General features: G+C 53.3%; 1 protein-coding gene across 1 annotated transcript in view; it reads right to left on the bottom strand.

The window, feature by feature from the left end:
• The window catches only part of TMEM132D (transmembrane protein 132D), a 707326-nt gene that overhangs the window by 218045 nt on the left and 470559 nt on the right, over positions 1–18722 (bottom strand). The window contains exon 4 of the mRNA XM_058281211.2: positions 995–1178. Within this exon, the coding sequence (XP_058137194.1) occupies positions 995–1178 (184 nt within the window). The remainder of the gene's footprint in view (positions 1–994; positions 1179–18722) is intronic.

Raw genomic sequence — 18722 nt, 5'->3', positions numbered from 1 at the left:
CCACACGGGGCTTGAGTGTGTTTCGTTGAGTGTGAGAGCAGAGTGGGGCATGAGGAGGGATCTCCCATAGACCAGGGGCCTGCGGTGTGTGAGGGGGAACCCATCTCTGCTGCCCGCGTCCCAGGAGCACACGGACAGACTTACAGCACAAGTTATAAACAGATGGCACAGAAAGGAACCCAGGTAACTCTTTCCTATAGAGTGCTTTTTAAAAATCAGCCGCCAGCAGGTGAAAGTTGGCATTTCACACCAAAACTACACTCATAGCTTTTTCTGAAGCATCAGTAGAGCTTGAAAACACAGACTCTGGCTTGGCTTTCCCACAAGGCCAACCGTGGCCCGGGCCTTGGAACTGCTCGGCTTTGCCAGCTCACTCGCCACGGTCCCCTCCCATGTTTGCACTATTTGTTCTCTGCAGGTGAATGTGTCTGAGATCCTTGACTTACAGAATCTACCTTGCACATACAAACACTGTTATCAAGTCATTAATAACTGTCATATACCATGGACCCAAAGCTAATGCTCAGAATTTACTTTCTAAATAATATTGTAAAAATATTTTCCATGGCTCAACTTTGTTCCTGGGCTCACTGTCGTCTTCCCCAGTCCAAGCTGGGGTCCCACGCAGAGCCTCCCCATGGTGCAACCTTTCTTGCCGCCCTGCCCCCTCCCCCGGCAGGTTGGGTCCCTGTGAAGCCTTCCCCGCCCCCTGGGGTCATGGCACAGAGCCTTCCCCCCTCCCCAGGGTCACGGCACAGTCTCCCCCCCCACCAGGGTCATGGCACAGAGCCTTCCCCTCGCCCCCGGGGTCACAGCACAGAGCTTCTCCTTGCCCCAGGGTCATGGCACAGAGCCTTCCCCCCCACCCCCGGTGTCACGGCACAGAGTCTCACCCCCCCGGGGTCACAGCACAGAGCCTGTCCCCCGCTGGGTGCTGGGCGAGCCTCGGCCCCCCCAGCGGGCATGGGCCAGCAGCGGGCGGCGGCAGCCTTACCATAGCAAGTGGGACGACCGCGATCAGGTCCTCCTGGCCCACATAGATCTTCGACACCCCCAAGTCCGACGTGACCTCTCCCGGGTACTCGACCTGCCACGTGACGAGCTGTGTGGCTGGCGGGTCCCCCGGCTCTTCTATCTCCACGTCGACCTGCATGATTTCGTGGGCGGCGCTGTTTGCACTGTGGAGGAGAGAACAGCTGTGAGGCACCGAGGTGTGAGCCTGCTGGGCAGGCGACAGCCATGTCTCTGGCTTCCCGCGCCCCTGGAGCACCCTCGTCCATGAGGAGCGTGGCAGAGGCGCGACTCCACAGGTCCTGCGCAGCCTGCCCGCGGCCTGCAGCGGTGCCCAGCCTCGCCACCCGGGGAAGCCCCCCGTACCGCCCGTGTCTGCTCGGCTTCGCCGTGGTGGCATTTGGGGGCCACCACGGGGCTAGCGGTTGGGTTTCCTGAGTGCTTCTTCCCTGCTTTCCACAAGGGGGGCTTCCCCTCACCCCGTAAGTGCTTGAGGCCGATGCCCACAAGCTGAGGGCCGAGGAGGGCCAGCTGTGGTTGCCAGGGGGCGTGAGGGGGCTGGACCTGCAGGGAAGCAGGGGCCAGGGCGGGCAGGGCCAGGGAGCGACAGGCCAGCTGGGCCTCGGATTCGGGGTGACGGTGGCTTCCGACCAGCGCCTGGAGGCGGTTCCAGGTCAGGTCACCGGAGGGGTTTGGCAGCTCTTTGATCAGCTGAATCACCAGGCTCCCTCTCAGCCTCCCTCCTAGATAGATCTTCTATCACGGCTTCTGTTGGCTGTGGCAGGTGGAAAAGGGCAGGTGTGGTGCCGGCCAGGCCCCAGGGGGAAACCAAGAAGGCCCCGGTGAGACATGGCGGGGGCGGCTGTGGAGCTGAGGCCTTTCAGGGGATGAGGCCGTCCCCAGGAGTCAGATGCTCCTGCCTGAGGCGGGGGGCGGCTGTGCCCCCGTGTGCTGGGGGAGTCACCAGGATGGAACCACAGGAAAAGCCCAGGCAGATCTCCCAGGACTCCCAGAGGTCAGTGGCAGCGTGGGCTCAGGGTAAGGACGAGATGGAACATTGGGTTACAGGGGTGAATGAAAGGCAGGGGGAGAAACATGAAGAGACGGAACTACGACGGGAAAACCCCAAAAGGGTGAGCCCCGACTGCCGAGGCCACCTCGGGCCCCATGCTCCCTCCCTGAGCACTGCTGGGGGAGCAACGGCAGCTGGCGTTTATGACCCGAAGGCCCCCTGCGAGAGGCAGCGCTCTTGGGACCTGGAAAGCAAACGGCCGAAGCCCGCTGCGGGCTGTTTCCCGCCCTTCTGCTTCCACCAGTCACAGACAGCTGTCTCTTTGGGGTGCCAGAAAACCTAGGGATTAGCATGCTAGAACGAGCCCTTATCACCTTCCCATATTCTGAATCTACAGGAATTCTGTTTTCCTTTCCCATCCTTAGAACCCGTGAAACGAGAGGAGCCCTCGGCCCGCAGTGCTGGGCCTGGCACTAGGGGAAGTCTCCAGAACACGATCAGCAAGCGCCGAGCTCTGGAGCGTGGGCTGCCCAGAAGGCGACTGCGTCACAGCCACATCGTCACCCCTCCTGCTCCCGCAGTGCTGACATGGCCCCCGCCACCCGCACCCCGGCCTGCTTCTCGCCCGGTCATGGGGCTCCCTCTGTCAGGAATTCTTCACAAACCCGGACAGTCCCATCGGCCGCACCGCGAGGCCACCGACACCTCCACCGGTGAACCTGGCGCGTGCTCCTGCGCCCTTAGCCCGACTGCGCCAGGACGCTGCGCCTCCTCCAGCCCCGCTTCCTGACCCGCGTGTGTGAGAAGCACGGGCTCCTTCAAGCTGACGCCCTCTTTGTAACGTGGGGGCAAAGGGCGGAAAGTCTCACTGTGGCCGCAGCAGCCTCTGGGAGGGCGAGGTACTGAAACTGGGCAAACCCTGGAGTGCGCGCGTCTTCCTGAAATGTCCGAGGCTTTCGGGGCAATGCCCTGGCCGCGCAGAGCTGACCTCTGCACGTGGGCTCCGGGAGGGAGCACCTGGGCGGGTCCGTGGGAATCGGAACTGTAAGACCCTTCGACAATTTTTAGCATTTGGGAGCTCCCGGAACCCTGCGTGGACCCCCTCCTCCGGCTCTGCCTGCGCCTTGAGCGCCTGCACCAGCGCTGGATTGTGTCTAGCTGTGTCCATGTGTCTGGACATCGGCTGCGTTTTCTTGTCCTCAGCAGGACAGCAACGCCTGGTGTTAGGGAGAAGGGATCCACCCGGTAGGCGAGGCAGGCGTTTCCACAACAGGTGGGGCTAGGCCTGTGGCTCCCACCTTGTCCAGGAGTTAGAACTGCCTGCAGCACCTTCACAAGCCCGCCAGCGGCCACGCAGCTTTCTGCGGAGGCTGACAGTGCGGGGCCAGGCAGGGGCTTCCTTCCTTCCTTCCTTCCTCCCTCCCTCCCTCCCTTCCTCCCTCTCTCTTTCCCTCTTCGAGGCACGGGGCAGGTGCAGGGCTGCAGCAAGCCTGTGTGCTCGGGTGCATCCCGGACGAGGGCCTGGCCATGCTCTGGTCGCTCCCAGGGGCGTGGTGGCTACCGATGCAAGCACGCTGGGACTCGTCCAGTCCTGGCCGTGCTTGCTGCTGTCCACCGCACAGCAGGGGGCAGGGGACGGGCCCGCCTCCACGTGGCACCCTTGGTCCCTATGGGCTGAGCCCCTGCGTGTGGATTTACGTGGCATATTGCTCAAGCGGCCAGTCCTCTGTGAATCATACCCCTGATTTAGAATCCCTCCTGAGTCTCAGCAACCTTCCCCTGCAAGGTGTCCTCGGTGTGTCCCACTGAGAGTGGAGCCTTTCCATTAGAAAGGGCTTCCTCAGACAAAGGCCACACAAGAGGCAGCCGACACTTCCCAAGGTTTAAGGAAATGAAACGCCCTTTCAGGAAGCAGCAGCAGCGTGTCCCGGGGCGCGGCCGTGGATCCAGGGCAGAAGCTTGCCCTGGAGCTCCGCAGGACACCTCCGCAGAGTTCTGGCCAGGACAGGACACTCCTTTAAAAAGCGCAAGAGGAGGATTATTTTAGGTTTCTCGTGCCTCTAGTTGCACAGTGATGCACCAGCCTACACTTATGGAATATTTCTAACATGCAAGCCCTGTTTTAAGGGGTTTATATGCGTTAGCTCATGTAATCCTTGCAGTAATCCAATAAATTAAGAAGTGCTATTACTTCCAATTTGGGGGTAAGAAACCCAGGCTAATGAGGGCAAAGGGTCCCCAGGTAACGCGTGAAGGGGCCAGTCGATGTGGCCGCAGGTCGCTGTCTTATCCGGCACATCTTTTTCTTCCAGCACGAGGACTGGCTGCTCCTTGGCAAATGATCCTCATTTAAAGGAAGTTCCTGTCCCTCCATATAAAAGTACAAGGAATGTCGATACATTATACGGAGCTCACTTGAGACCCAGAGACTGGGGGCAAACGCTTCAAGTAAACTCTGCACAAGCAATGCAAGACAACTTTGTAACGAGATACTTTGAAATTAGCTTCGCCTTCAGAGGTCTCTGCCAACTCTAAGTCCCATGACGTATCTGTAAGTCAAAGAAGAGATGTGGGAGCTTCAGTACTGGATTCGAAAGGCCACCACTCATTGGTAGACATGAAAACCAAGGAAGCGGCGGCCTGCTATCTTCATGACAATTTAGAGCTACGTGTATTTTTTTCCAGATAAGGAAGCGAATATATTACGGTCAGTCCTTCAGACGCCCACCAAGGATCACGCTTCCCTCTGCAAAGGCCCGTGTGCGCAGCTGGCTTCCTGTGCAGGTGCGCTCAGGTACGGCGGCCGGCGGGGGAGGTGCAGGGAGTGCAAGGCCGCCTCCAGCTTAGGGACTCGAGAACAGAAATGGGGCAGATTTCTGGAAGTGAAAGTAAGCCAGAGACAGGGTAATCTGGGGTCTGAGACCTTGTCCCAAGAGGACAGCTTGAGACGTGCTGCCAACGATTCAGAACCTTTGCTAAAGGTCATCTGAGTGAGGCACAGAGGTTACTGGTCAGTGAAGGGTGGTGGCAACTGTCACCTCCCCCAGCTTCCCTCAAACCCCTTTCATCATCTCCGCGCACCCTCCCTGGCTGGGTACGCGTGTCCGTTGTCACCACTGCCACCTGCAACGCTCCTCCCTGGTCTGTCCTGGGCTGATGGAGCCGCCTCGCCCACAGGTGCAGTCGGAGGTGCCCGAGGAGGCCCCCGGGGTGCAGGAGGAGGACGCTCCCCTCCCTCAAGGCGGGCAATGCCAAGGGCACTGCAGCACTCCAGAGCCCCCAGCACCGAGCTGAGGCCCCCTCCAGGTAACTTCACCTGACCCTGCGCCCTGCGCGGCTCCTTGCCCCCTCCTGCTCTCCCTGCCTCGTCATAGATCATCTGCACACGAATCTTCCTTTCAGGAGCTGCTTCCAGGGAAATGAAGGAATTTTAAAAGTAACCAGGAAACCAAAGGCAATCAATAAATTCCACGTGAAAGCATCTGGCAGTAAAAAGGAAATGATGCAGGAGTGCTGGGAGGAAGGCACACTTCTTCCAGGAACAAGCACTGCCAGCTCCACTTGGAGGACTCCTCCAGGCCAAGCCAAGAGCCACAAACAACAGCATTTTGGAAATCTGCATGAGGCACAGATTCGGGCTCCCAGAAGTCTCCCAAACGGAGAAGCCATTGTCTTTCCTTCTTTCACTTTTCATTATCAAAATTAAAATAAGGATATTACTCAAACAAATTGTTTCTTCTTAGACATTATCTCAGTATTAAAGTTTTCCATTACCAATATTTTTTCTAACTTTTTCATTAGCATTTTCAATATAAAAATCTTTCATTATGAAGTAAAATATGTATGATCCCTATAATACATGTACTTTGTAATGAGAGCTTTGTCACCATAAATTTGTCTTCCCATGTCCTCAGTTTCCAGCTAGCATACCACTCGGAGGCCTGCTAACCAGAGTCATTCTGGGAAAGAAAAATGAAAGCTGCGGCTTGACCCAAACCAGGCTGCATTTCCTCCTTTGCCACCTGGACTATCCCACCATTTTCTCGACTCATTTGTTCACTCGCTCGCTCGCTCAGACGCTGCATCTGGAAGTTGTTCATCTGCTGGGCACCAGCCTAGGTGACGGGATGCAGTGACTGGCTGAAGAAAGGCCCAGGGGGGGCCAGCCGGGCTGCCGGGAGCTGATTCTGCGTGTCTCTTCCCAGGTCCATCACTGACCTCATGCTGGCAGCTTGAAATGGGCCATGGTGGGCGCGTTAGCCCCATGGAATTCAGCAAAGGGCACGAACGACAGCCTTAGCTTTTGCTTTCCACTGAGGGCATGCCGCTGAAGATCCTTGCTCTTCCAGCAAGGAGAAGACGGGCATGAAATTAACAGCCATGTGAAGATATAAATGGGCACCCTGAGAACAGGTAAGCGGCAGCGGTATCTGGCGACACGAGAGCCTGGTTTTTGGAGGCCCTTGGCGTAGTGAGGGAGGTCAGGGAAGATTTCCCCGAGGAAGCGCGGGCTCGGGCTGTGGTCCCTGAGCAGGAAGGGCAGGAACGGCAGGAACGTAAAGAGGCTCCAGGCAGGGGGCCTGCACCTGCAGATGTCCTATGGTTCGGGGGACCCAGTGTGGCTGGAACAGCCCGAGTGCATGGGGTGTGGCACGAGGCAGAACTTCAGCAGGGTTAGGCGAGCCCAGGAAGGTCTTGGCAGGCTGCCCTTGAGCGTATGTTTTACTATCTGCTGGCAAACCATGGTGGTGGGTCAAATAGCACCCATGACTTGTTTTTGCATGGCCCCTCAGCTAAAAATGTTTTCATTTTCACATTTAAAGGTCATTAAAAAAAGGATATATAATACATAAAGTATATGGTGCATAAAGACTAAAACATTTACTACTCATCCTTTATAGAAAAAAATGTGCCATCTAACTCCTTATCTTTATAGTAAGAGGAATGGAAATTATTAAACTTTAAAAAATAAAATAACTTTTATTTTCATATGCAAATGCTTGGGAACATCTTCACTAGAAGACATTATGAGGTAGTGAAATGCTCTCTACTACTGAAAATAAATGACTTTGGGCTTCAAAGTCGATCTGAGATGATTCTGTGAAAGAGGAACAAGAAAATGAAAGAGCAGGAGAATGTGTGCATATGGAAATAAAAGCCACTACTGGGATAAGAATTAATAGACCAGACTTATTTGCATAGGATAATCAAAGTACAAAATGACCTTAGGTGAAATGGGAACAAGAAGGCAAGACAAACTATAGATTACGGCAGTTGAAAAATAAAGAAAGGAAGACATACGATATTCTTGCAGTTGAGTCATGGTTCCCTTACAAGTGTCAAATAGGGCAGGGGGAAGTCCTCACTGTGGGGACCCTCCCCGCACATCTGTCACCTCGGGCCCCGCCCTCTAATTGACCCTGGTTATTACAGTAGCCAAAATGCACCCAACAATCTCCGAAAAGAACCTCGGACCTGCTTCACGTCTGAGCCTTCGGTGAGCCTGACCTCCCTCGGGGGTCCTTGCGAGGTGGTGGGCTCTCCGCAGACCCCTCACTTACAGGTGCTTCTTCCACCTGGAAGACCTGCCCATCACCACCCACTCCCCCAGGTCAAGGCCCACGGGTGAGGGTCAAAGGACGGGGTGGAGGGGAAGGAACGGGTGCGGGCACATCCCCAATGGGGAGGAGGGGAGAGTCCGTGATCACAGTGGGGAGGTGGGGCCAGCTGCCACGCCCACCTGGCCATCTGGGGGATCCCTAGTGAGGCCAGACTTGAGAGGGGGTGGCTGAAGGAGAATGGAGGGGCCTGGGCAGCCAAGCCTGCGGCCATGAAGGGGTGTGTTTCCCCCAAACTCTCCGCCGTCTCCCAGCCTGTCCCGGGGCGCCCTCACTGTACCGCCTGCACTGGCCTTCCTTGGCCTGCTGGGAAGGTGGCTGCAGGTGCCACGTTTCAGCCCAGAGCTTGTCCCTGCAGGGTCCACTGCCGGGGTCGGATGTGAGGGCTGTCTTAGATTCCTAGGACCACCAGAACACAGCGCCCCAAGCTGGGCGGCATAAAACAACGGAGATCTTTCTCTCCCACCTCTGGAGGCAAGAAACCCAAAGCGCAGGCGCCAGGCTGGCCGTGCTCTGGAGCCTCTCGGGCAGCGTCCCTCCTGCCTCCCCTCAGCTCCCAGGGGCCCCGGCCATCCTCGCCCTCCTTGGGTGTGTCCTCTCCTATGTCTACATCTTCTTCTTCTAAGGACACCAGCCCCTGGATGAGGGTCCAAGCTCATCTTAACCATTTACACCTGCAAAGACACGATTTCCAAAGGTCACATTCCGAGGCCCTGGGCAGACATGGGTTTTGGGGGGCACTTGCCAACCCAGTGGGGGGTCTTCGTCTGAGAGGCTGTGGACAGGCTGTCGGGCCAGGCGTGGGAAAGGCCTCTTCTAGAAACACACCCGTCTCCTGTGCTCAGGACAGCCGGGCCCGCAGGCCCTTCCCACCGTGGGGGCGGCCTGCAGCCCCACGCTCCTGCATGAGCGCTCCCAGCAGCGGGGACCTAGGAAGGGCTTAACAGATCCCCGTGCTTGCAGGGCTGAGGATGCACAGGGGAGGCCCAGTCAAGAAGGTCAACAGGTGTGAGGCCGTAGAGGAGCCCCTTGGCTTTGTGGGTGAGAGGCAGTCCCCCAGCGCTCGGTGGCCACGTGCACGTGCTTCCACTGGGCTGTGCTGAGTGCTGTGGAGGGCTTCTCATTTCCATGCCCGGCCCCTGAACCGGCCACCTGCCTGCTGCAGGCTGGCGAGGGGTCAGGCACCACAGATGCATGTGTGCCGGGCTGGCAATCACAAGCTGCTGCAGCCGAGGGCCCAGCTCCCCCTGCAGCAAAAAGGGAAAATGGGAAAAACTGGAAGCAGGTGGGCACTTGAAGAGGCCTAGGGGCTCCCTGTCCCCTGAATACGAGCTGGCCGTGGCCGCTGACCTGAAGGCAGGCCCCTCCCAGCCACCCCTGCGCACTCGGCGCTCGCATCGTCAGTAGCCATGATAAAAGTCACTGCTGATCATTATCTGTGCACTAAAATGCAAATACCACCGAAATCACTTTCAGAGGGATACTTCAGATCTTTTAAAAGAGGCCAGATTTCATAAAATCAATCAATGGAACGTCGGAGAGAACTATTTGAATCGCTTGATTCACATATAAAACTTGGCAAATGAAGCCATGGCAAAGTTAAATATGTTAATGGTTGAAAAAGAGAAAATCAGTGAGGATGATGCCAGGTACTTCCAACACCAATGATGTAACGAAAAGAGGCAGAGCACAGCCTTGGAGAAAATCTGATGAAGAGCTAGATTACTTTTCCAAAATTGGTCAAAAGTGAGGCGGGGTTGTTTCTTTTCAATGACTACCTTCCCACCCAGTCAGCGGCGGTTTCAGTCTTCATCTAAGAAGACGCCTGCAGTTCTAATGATAACTTTTTTTTTTTATTTAAGAGGAAACAATCTTACCTTCAAGTTCCTAGCTTAATTTTTAAAAGTGAAGTTCCCATCCAACCTCACTTATTTCCACTTTCACTGTAAAATTTAAACCTCTGTTTTACATGGACTCACACTAAATGGTCCTTTCCAGGACGCGGCTGAACCTCAGCTGAAGAGGGCAGAGGGAAGGAGAATCCCAAGTCACAAAAGGTCTTCATTGCTCACAAGACAGGCAAAATTCTGCTTGGAAAGGAAATGTCCTTCAGGCTGCCCCATCCCCCAGTCTTAAAGAGTTTCCCCCGTGGGAGCTGGAAGCTCTGCTACAGACAAGTACACAAAGAAAATAAGTAACTCTTTCATCTCCACATGATGACAGTTCATGCACATATTCACTTGGAAATGGAGAGATATTTTACTTTTATATATTTCCTTTCGTTGGGAGTCTCCTCCATAAAATAAAAATGCAATTTGTATGCCACAGACACATTAGCATTCCTGCCAGGGCTGCAGACTGTTGGAGCTCACGCCGTGTCTGCACAGACAGGTATCTGGGATGCCATAAACTCTTTCTGCTCAGCGTCTGTGATGGAGCTCTAGATGCCACTTGGGCAGAGAACACAAAATCAGAGTAAGTTGGAATTGGCAAGGAAGGTAAGCAAACCAATCACACACAATTAGTTCCTGAGCAGCATGCTGCTTCTGGGGTTGGGAGGTCTCTCTTGGATGTACCATCTCCGTTTGCTGAGTCCTTCAACCTGCCGGCTTGAATTGACAACTGTGTGTAGCACAGCATCTCCCCCAGATTTTGCACTTAATAATTTTTAATTAAAAATTCTTCCTCTGCTACATCTGACAACTATGTTGTTTCTTATACCCCTTATTACCACTTTTACTTTTTTAAGAGGGATTTATCAAGTGTCTATCTAAGTTGGCTACCTTAGCAGCCAGGTCAAAGGCAGAGAGATTTGAATGAGATTCTCAGTCATTTGGCATGGGTTTTGGTGCCTACTCTTGGTGACAGCATAGCTCATAGGTGATGGAAAATGAACTGTCTCCACCAGAGGGTAAGGTTGCATGCCCAAATGTTTGCACTTGAGAGCTAAGTTGAATGTGAAGTCCTGAGCACATAAAATCTAACCCGGTCAGCTCAATATTGGAATAAACGATGAGCAAAGCCTAATTTTCTTTATCTAGCCATGATCTTTTTAAACATGCACCTGAGTTGCTAGAGCAGAAGAAATCATTTGAAAATGCAAACAGGATTATTAATTGATAGTGATGATTGATAAAGCAATTAATGGTTTTCTCAACTCCCTCCTGACATAACAAATGAAAGCCCTGAGAAGCTCAGACGTTTTATTCTTTTGTGATTAAAAAAATAACCCAAATATGTATCTAGTCGAGTCTTCATATGAAAGAGATGATTCTGTTTCTTCAGGCTTAGCTGTTAAACTCCCAAGTGGAAAAGCCACGCCGCATCCTGTGATCAATACATAATTGCGTTGTAGCCTTCAAGGGCTCAAGGTCTGACGATGAAGGATTAATTTACTGGTTGAGGTTAATAGAATGTCAATTAATTTCTTGGTATAAATGTCAATATATTCAGTTAAGTCCTGTGATTTAAATATAATTGAAGATAAACTTTAAGCCTATGTTGCCTTTCTGGTTTTGGATGTGATGAGTGATTTACTAAGATCTCACAAAGCCTTGGGGAAGGAGAATTTGATACAAGACGTTTGTTTTTCTCATAAAACCAGGGAGGTATGTTTGTTATCAGTTTCATGTGAAGGAAATGGAATTCACTGCACTTTATTTTATCTCAGGTTCCAAACATCTGTCTATTAGCCTTACCAGCTCAGGTCACTCACGGGGCGTTTGGCAGCGTGGAAGGCCATGCGGTCGTCAGACGTACAGATCGGACAGTGGCTACAGGGAGCAAAGCACGGCAATTGAGAGAATGGGCCTGGGAGGGGATCACCCCCCACAGAGGCGTAACCATGGCACAGGTTAATACTTAAGACTGCTGAAGTCTCGGGGTTCTCAGCTATCAACTGGAAAATAATCGCACCGTCTGTTTGGGTCAGGCCTCTGGATATATGGATATTCTGTGCCAACGGTGCACTGAACAACTCTAGGAGGCGTCGTTCACACGATTGATAGGGTATGTCTTGGAATTGTGCAGTGTAAGACCTGCACAACTGTATGAGGCAGTCCTAGCACTGGCTGTGATGATTAAATGGGATAATTCGTTTAAAATGCTCGGCACTGTGCCTTCCCTGCGTTGGCTCTGAGGGGAAGCCTGCACTTGCATTGGGTAGGGAGACTGAAAGAAGTCTCCTGCAGAGCTTGCGGGGGGCTGTTGCTACGCCCACTGGTGGTTTCTAATGCTTTAATCTTCCTTTTGCCTTGACCACTGCTTCCTGTTTCTTTGTATGTTTTGCAAAAAATTTTTTTGTTGAAACCTGGACATCTTGATATATTAACATGTTGTCACTGGATTTTAGATTCTGAAGTGTCTGTTCCTTAAGCTTTCCCCAGCTAGTGTTATGACAGAGCTTTCCTTGAATTCTAGGAGTTAACAAAAGAAGAAGGAAGAAAAGAAAACCCCTTTTCTGGTCTTTGTCCTGCTCTCCTTCAGGGCTTATCCATACGATGAGCTTAAAGGACAGCTCCAGGCTAGAGCAGAGGGGCCTCCTGCTCCTTTCTGTGCCTCTGTCTTGGCAGGCTCGCCGACCACTCTAGGAATGCCCCCAGAGACCTGGCACCGAACGTCACTGCCCTGCGTGTCCACAGCGACAGCTGCCTGCCCCAGGGAGCACAGCCCGATGCCTTCCCAGTGTCTGGAGACGAGTTCTCCAGCCACCTTCTACGCACAGGCAAGTTCCAGGGGGAGCCCCTCAGGCCATCTCTGGACAGACTGGCCGAGCGAGTGCTGGCCCTGGGGTCTCCACTGGGGTGTGGCAGCCCAGCACAGAGCCGGCAGGGGCTGGAGGGAGGGGGCAGCGCCCGGGGCAGGAGCGCCTACCATGAGCAAGAGGCTTTTTCTGGATTTGGTGCTTCCCCTGTTTCTGCAGTCCTTCCAACTTTGCTGGAGCTTTCTGAGGGACGTTGTGGCCAGTTCTTGCTGGCTGTTCAAAGCCCCTGCAGGGAAGGCGCCTGGAGCATCTCACTCCATCTTCGTTGTGCTTCCTTCTGTTGGTTTTAACTTAACCGTACCGCGGCCCCACCTGGTCTAGGTTCATATGGAGCAGGGGAGAATTTGAGGTGGAACTGAATGCTTGTGTGACTCATGATGCAAACTCTGCACTCAAAATGCATTCTCCTCTTCTTCCTTACCAAGGAACTCAATTTTTCAAATTGGCAATGTCCCCCGCTAAAGCAAAAGTTAAAAAGTGACTGTGCAGTGAGGTCATGTATATATTTCTGGCTGATTAGATGGAAGCAGAGTATTTCGTGGAGCTTCCAGGAACCATACCTTTTATCCTTAATAAAGAGGGATGGTCTCAGAGGGCAAATGCTTTTCACCTTCCCTGCTTTCCCTGCCTAGGATATTGAAGTGATGCCTGGAGGTGCAGCTGCCATCTTGTGACTATGAGACAGCCTAGAAGGAAGATGGATGACAAGTGACTCCTCTGGATTATTCCATCATTACTCCAGCCCTGGAGGACATACCTAGGTCTTGTTGTTTGGGAAGCACAAATCCTGATTTTTTAAAAGGCTCAGTTTGTTTTTCACATGTACCCAAATGCCATCCTAACAGTATAAGCACATGGCCCTCTGTGTTTGTGTGTGCAGACCAGCTGGGATACAGGAGGCAAAGCCAGGAAAAAAGATGTTTGTTTCCCTGGAAAGGGCATGGCAAACAGAAAGCCCGCTGCCCACCTCTGGGCCAAAAATGACTCCGTGATGCACCTTCTAAGAGCATTGCTACATAAAATTAACCTATTGCCCATGCTGCTGCTATTTTTAAAATTTTATTCAGATATTCCTGCTGCACCAGCAGTCAGATGTCTGTGTCTTGCCTGGCAAATTGGGGAGGAAAATGATGAAATCGGGTCACGGAACAGTTCACCAACTTCCGAGAGCGCTGAGGCTCCAGGCACGAGGGTCTGCAGTTGGCTCCAAAGTGCCCTCGGTGGGGCCACAGCCGGCAGGAGGCCGCCGCCCTCTGGCTGCCACTCTCTGATCACCGACCCACCTGGTGGGGCTGCTGGGGGCAGGTCCGAGTAGATGGCATTCTAACTGCCAGCAGGGTAATTTCTAAAGATTGCTGAGTGATGAAAGTGACATGCGACGAGGAAATTGGATTTTGCGGCAGCAGAGAGGATGGCCGAAGGCGAGAGCATTCATCTTACACTACAAACAGGGGCCGGGAGGGGAGAGATTCCTTTTAAAAATGAATTAAAGCCTTGTAAGAGCAAGCAATCCTAGCAAGCTTGTAATCTCCCTACACCGTGTGACCCACACAAGGATCTATCACTGGGGAAGGGCTCTCCAAATTCAGCAGCATCAAGGCAAGGCGGCTCACGCAGTGTGGGTCACGGGCAGCGCAGGACGGGGGTGGCGGTGGGGGGGCAGGGCTTGCCTCAGGGAGGAGGGCGTGCCTTGACTCCTGGGGGTGCCCCACCAGCCCCATCTGCTCATCTGGGAAGGAAGCCAGGCCCAGTTTTGACACATTTTTGTGTTTATCAAGAGAAAACCAGAAATGCATGCTTTTTTAGAAAATTAAAATCTTCTAATTTTTAAACATTGATACTTATATCATGTTTTCTTAAGAAAACACCACACAGGCCAAACCAACTGGTCTCTGGGCCAGATCTGGCACAGATTCTGCAGGTTTGCAGTGCCTGAAAAGAAACTTTGATGATTGTCATTTCATCTTCGTTGTCCTGAAGGTGTAGAAGTGACAGGTTTCCACAGAGTCCCCCACCTGTCCACAGCACTGGTTTCCAGGCAGGACAGGTCCGTTGAGCATCTGTCCTTCTGTGATGGCAGTGCGTGCTGCCTGTGGCTTGGCGGGAGGAGCGTGGCTGGGTTGTCCGTTGAGCACCCATCTCTCCATGGCGGCAGCGCGTGCTGCCTGTGGCTTGGCAGGAGGCGTGTGGCTGGGTTGTCCATTGAGCACCCATCTCTCCATGGCAGCAGCATGTGCTGCCCGTGGCTTGGCAGGAGGCGTGTGGCTGGGTTGTCCGTTGAGCGTCTGTCCTTCTGTGGTGGCAGTGCGTGCTGCCTGTGGCCTGGCGGGAGGAGTATGGCTGGGTTGTCCATTGAGCACCCATCTCTCTGTGGTGGCAGCGCATGCTACCCGTGGCTTGGCAGGAGGTTGTGGCTGGGTTGTCTGTTGAGCACCCATCTCTCCGTGGTGGCAGTGCGTGCTGCCTGTGGCTTGGCAGGAGGTGTGTGGCTGGGTTGTCCATTGAGCACCCATCTCTCCGTGGTGGCAGTGTGTGCTGCCTGTGGCTTGGCAGGAGGCGTGTGGCTGGGTTGTCCGTTGAGCACCCATCTCTCCGTGGCAGCAGCGCGTGCTGCCTGTGGCTTGGCAGGAGGTGTGTGGCTGGGTTGTCCGTTGAGCACCCATCTCTCCGTGGCAGCAGCGCGTGCTGCCTGTGGCTTGGCAGGAGGTGTGTGGCTGGGTTGTCCGTTGAGCACCCATCTCTCCGTGGTGGCAGTGCGTGCTGCTCATGGCTTGGTGGGAGGTGTGTGCCTGGGCTGAGCCCTCGCACAGGGAACGACTTGAATCAGCAGCCTTGTCCAGGAGCGGCCTCCCTCAGGGTCCAACTTCACCGACTCTCATTATCACGACACTCCTGCTCTCGTCGAGCTGCCACAAACACCCAGCTGGTGAATCCTGGGGCAATGCAGCTTTAGGTTCCCGCAAGACTCTGGTCGCCATGCTTCCCTCAGTGGAGCCACGGGCAACCTTGTTTCATGTGGGTTTCTACTTAAAGTCTCCATATTTAATAAACACTGACCTCGAGGCAATAGCTCTAACTCACACCTGACCGAGGCTGATCTACCACATGTTCTCTCCGTAAGGCACATCACGGCCTCCTTGCCCTTGGGAAGACTGGACAGCACTTCAGCACTACACTAGGGGACACTTTAAACAGTGAATCACCAACAGAAAGCAAAAAAGCAAAATGTTCATTAAACATGAACAGGACATCTGTTTACAAGAAGGCAGAGCGTTGCCTTGTTTCACCGCAGCTGGAAATGTGCACATCAGAGGATTCAAACTTTTGGCCTCTCTACATGTCTGTGAATGACCTGGAAAGCACTGTAAGTACTGATTAGGTGGTTACAAGTAAGTTTTAGTGAGTAGGTGAATTAACAAATAGAGAATATGTGAGTAAAGAGGACTGGCTGAATTTGAACTACATGCCCTCCCCTCCTGATTTTATGAGTTGACTTCTTTGTAATGACTTCCCCAAATAAGGTGCTACTAACTATCTGGCCCTTAAAAATGAGGAGGAGGAGTAGGGGGAGGAGGACACAGTGCTGATTAGAACTGGAAAACTAGGGAAGTCTGTGCACGTCTCTACGACAAGATGGACGGGGGTGACGTCAAGGGATACTGCGTGCCTTACCTGCCCCCACACTTCCTTGGCTGTCACAGCCATTGGGGCTCAGGCACATGCCAGCGGGCTAGGTACATTCTGCAGCCCACAGCCCGGAGAGACCAATGTCTCTGCCCTGGCGGTGAACGTGTGGCCCAGTGTGCCTCCAGCCATTCATTTGCCGGTCACCAAGCATGTCATACAATTTCCCCTTCAACTGTTAAGAAAGAAGGGTGCAGCAGGAAGCCCCTGCCTCCTCCAGGGAAGGTTTGCTGGGTCCACCAGCGCCAGCCAGCAGGACAGAGTAGGGGACATTTCAGCTAGAAGGCATTGCTGCTTTGTTATTTTTTGCTAAGTCCTGTCTCCAATATTTCTTTCAACGAAGAACCAGAGTGGGTGGCTGGATATTAGAATCCAAAGATAGTCACATCCTAATCCATGGAGCCTACTGGTGCTACCTTCTATGGCAACAGGGACTCTGCAGAGGCAACTGTTAAAGACCTTGGCCTGGGTTCTCCTGGGTAGGGCATGGCCCTAAATGCAACTGTAGCAGTTTGATATGGTTATAAATTTCAAAAATAGAATCTGGATTATGTTTGTAATCTGGTCTGTACCTGGGCGTGATTGAGTTATGATTAGGGCTTTGACTGGGCCACGTCATTAGGGCGTTGAGTCCCCACCCCTTGGTGGTTTGATGCTGAAGCCTTAAACTGGAGCCCCAGGGAGAGAGACAGAGCCGTTCACCTGATCGTCTACAGCTGCCCTTGTGGAGGAAACAGGAGCTGAGCCCAGAGGAGCCCAGGCAGCCTGAGCCCTGGCAGACGTCGGCAGCCATCTTGCTCCAACATGTGGAAATAGACTTTGGTGAGGGAAGTACTTATGCTTTATGGTCTGATATCTGTAAGCTCCTACCCCAAATAAACACCCTTTATAAAAACCAACCGGGAAGCAGACTTGGCCCAGTGGTTAGGGCTTCCGTCTACCATATGGGGGGTCCACGGTTCAAACCCTGGGCCTCCTTGACCCGTGTGGAGCTGGCCCATGTGCAGTGCTGATGCGCGCAAAGAGTACCCTGTCATGCAGGGGTGTCCCCGCGTAGGGGAGCCCCACGGGCAAGGAGTGCTCCCCCTAAGGAGAGCCACCCAGAGCGAAAGAAAGTGCAGCCTGCCCAGGAATGGCGCCACACACACGGAGAGCTGACAAGAAAAGATGACTCAACAAAAAGAAACACAGATTCCTGTAGAAGAAGATGCAGCAAATAGACACAGAGAACAGACAACCAGGGTGGGGGGGGGGGGAGAGGAAGGGGAGAGAAATAAATTTAAAAAACAAAAACAAAAAAAACCCAACCAACTTCTGGTCTTTTGCATCAGCACCACTTTGGCTGACTAATACAGCAACCTCAAGGTGGAGAGAGGTCTGCCTACGGAAGAGGAGGTGGCCAGGAGGTGAGGGCAAAGAGAGAGGGGCCACATGCCTTTATGATGGAGAAGGGGCCACAAGCCAAGGAATGTGACAGCCTCGGGGGCCGGAAAAGGCCAGGACAGGTTCTGCCCCAGGGACCCAGCCCTGCTGACACCTCGACTTTAGCCCAGGGAGACAGATGTCAGTCCACGACCCCAGAACTGTGAGATAATGGATTTGTGTTGTTTTAAGCTCCTACATCTGTACTCAGGGGCTGCCAACGAGCACTTCCTTTGCCAGCGCAGCACGGCACCTGTCCAAAAGCCAGCAAGAAGGACACCTGTGTTTGTCCCCAGCCTGCCTGGCACAGCATGGCATCTCTGATGCAAAAAACCCACCCACCCGTTTCAGGAAGCCGCAGAGGAGGAGAGCAGAGGCTGGCAGAGTGGTGTGGACATGGGATAACTGGCTCCAAACACCGTCCTTGGGGGGGGGGCCGGATGCCAGCCTTTGAGAGGCACTGACTCCCGAGCAGAGGGTCTGCTACACGCCCCGGAGAGCGCCGGGAAGGGCCGAGGCGGGCTTCCGTCCTTCTGGGCCACGCGCCTCAGGGATGTGCCCACGCCGGCCTCAGGTGAGCCGCACCATGTTTTCCTTCCACCTGAACTCCCTTACTTATTATTTTTTAAGTCTTTTCTATGGTTTGTGTTCTGCAAGCCACTTTAAATAGTTGGTGAAATGAAGTAGGTATACGTAACTTAACCACGAAATATCAATCTCTTCCGTGTTTGTGCGCTGTGATGCCCATTATTTTGTGGTCTCTTTGGTGTCTCCTATGCTGGACAGGGTCCTGAAAAGTGTGCAAATACCCCGGATGAAGGCACGGCATCACTACGGCTCCTGTCTTTTAAGGCCATACTGAAGCAATCATTTCCTCAAAGTGCGACTTCAAAATCTAGTGGAGTACAATTAGCTGCCCCATGCCTCAAAGGGGACCCTAATTAAAAGATGTGAGGCTATTTTAAGGGGAGACGTGCACATCTCACGTCCAGTTTTGTGGAGTCAGGCGAGCCCAGCTTTGAGGCTGTCTTCCAATTCTTACATGGATATTCCAAAGTTGATCAAAGCCAAGTTGCTTTCAGCTCTCTGGCTCTCCGGCACGGTTTTGACACCAGTGCTCCTGAAACTAATTGAAAGCTGTGTTCTGAAACACCGACACTTTAAAAGTCCTCAAGAGTTAGAGGAGTAGATTTCTCTGAAGCTAATGAAAGGT

The sequence above is a fragment of the Dasypus novemcinctus genome, chromosome 19 (assembly GCF_030445035.2).
Source record: "Dasypus novemcinctus isolate mDasNov1 chromosome 19, mDasNov1.1.hap2, whole genome shotgun sequence".
Taxonomy (NCBI): domain Eukaryota; kingdom Metazoa; phylum Chordata; class Mammalia; order Cingulata; family Dasypodidae; genus Dasypus; species Dasypus novemcinctus.
Note: the sequence above shows the minus strand (reverse complement) of the source record. Positions and strands in the feature narration are given on the sequence as shown.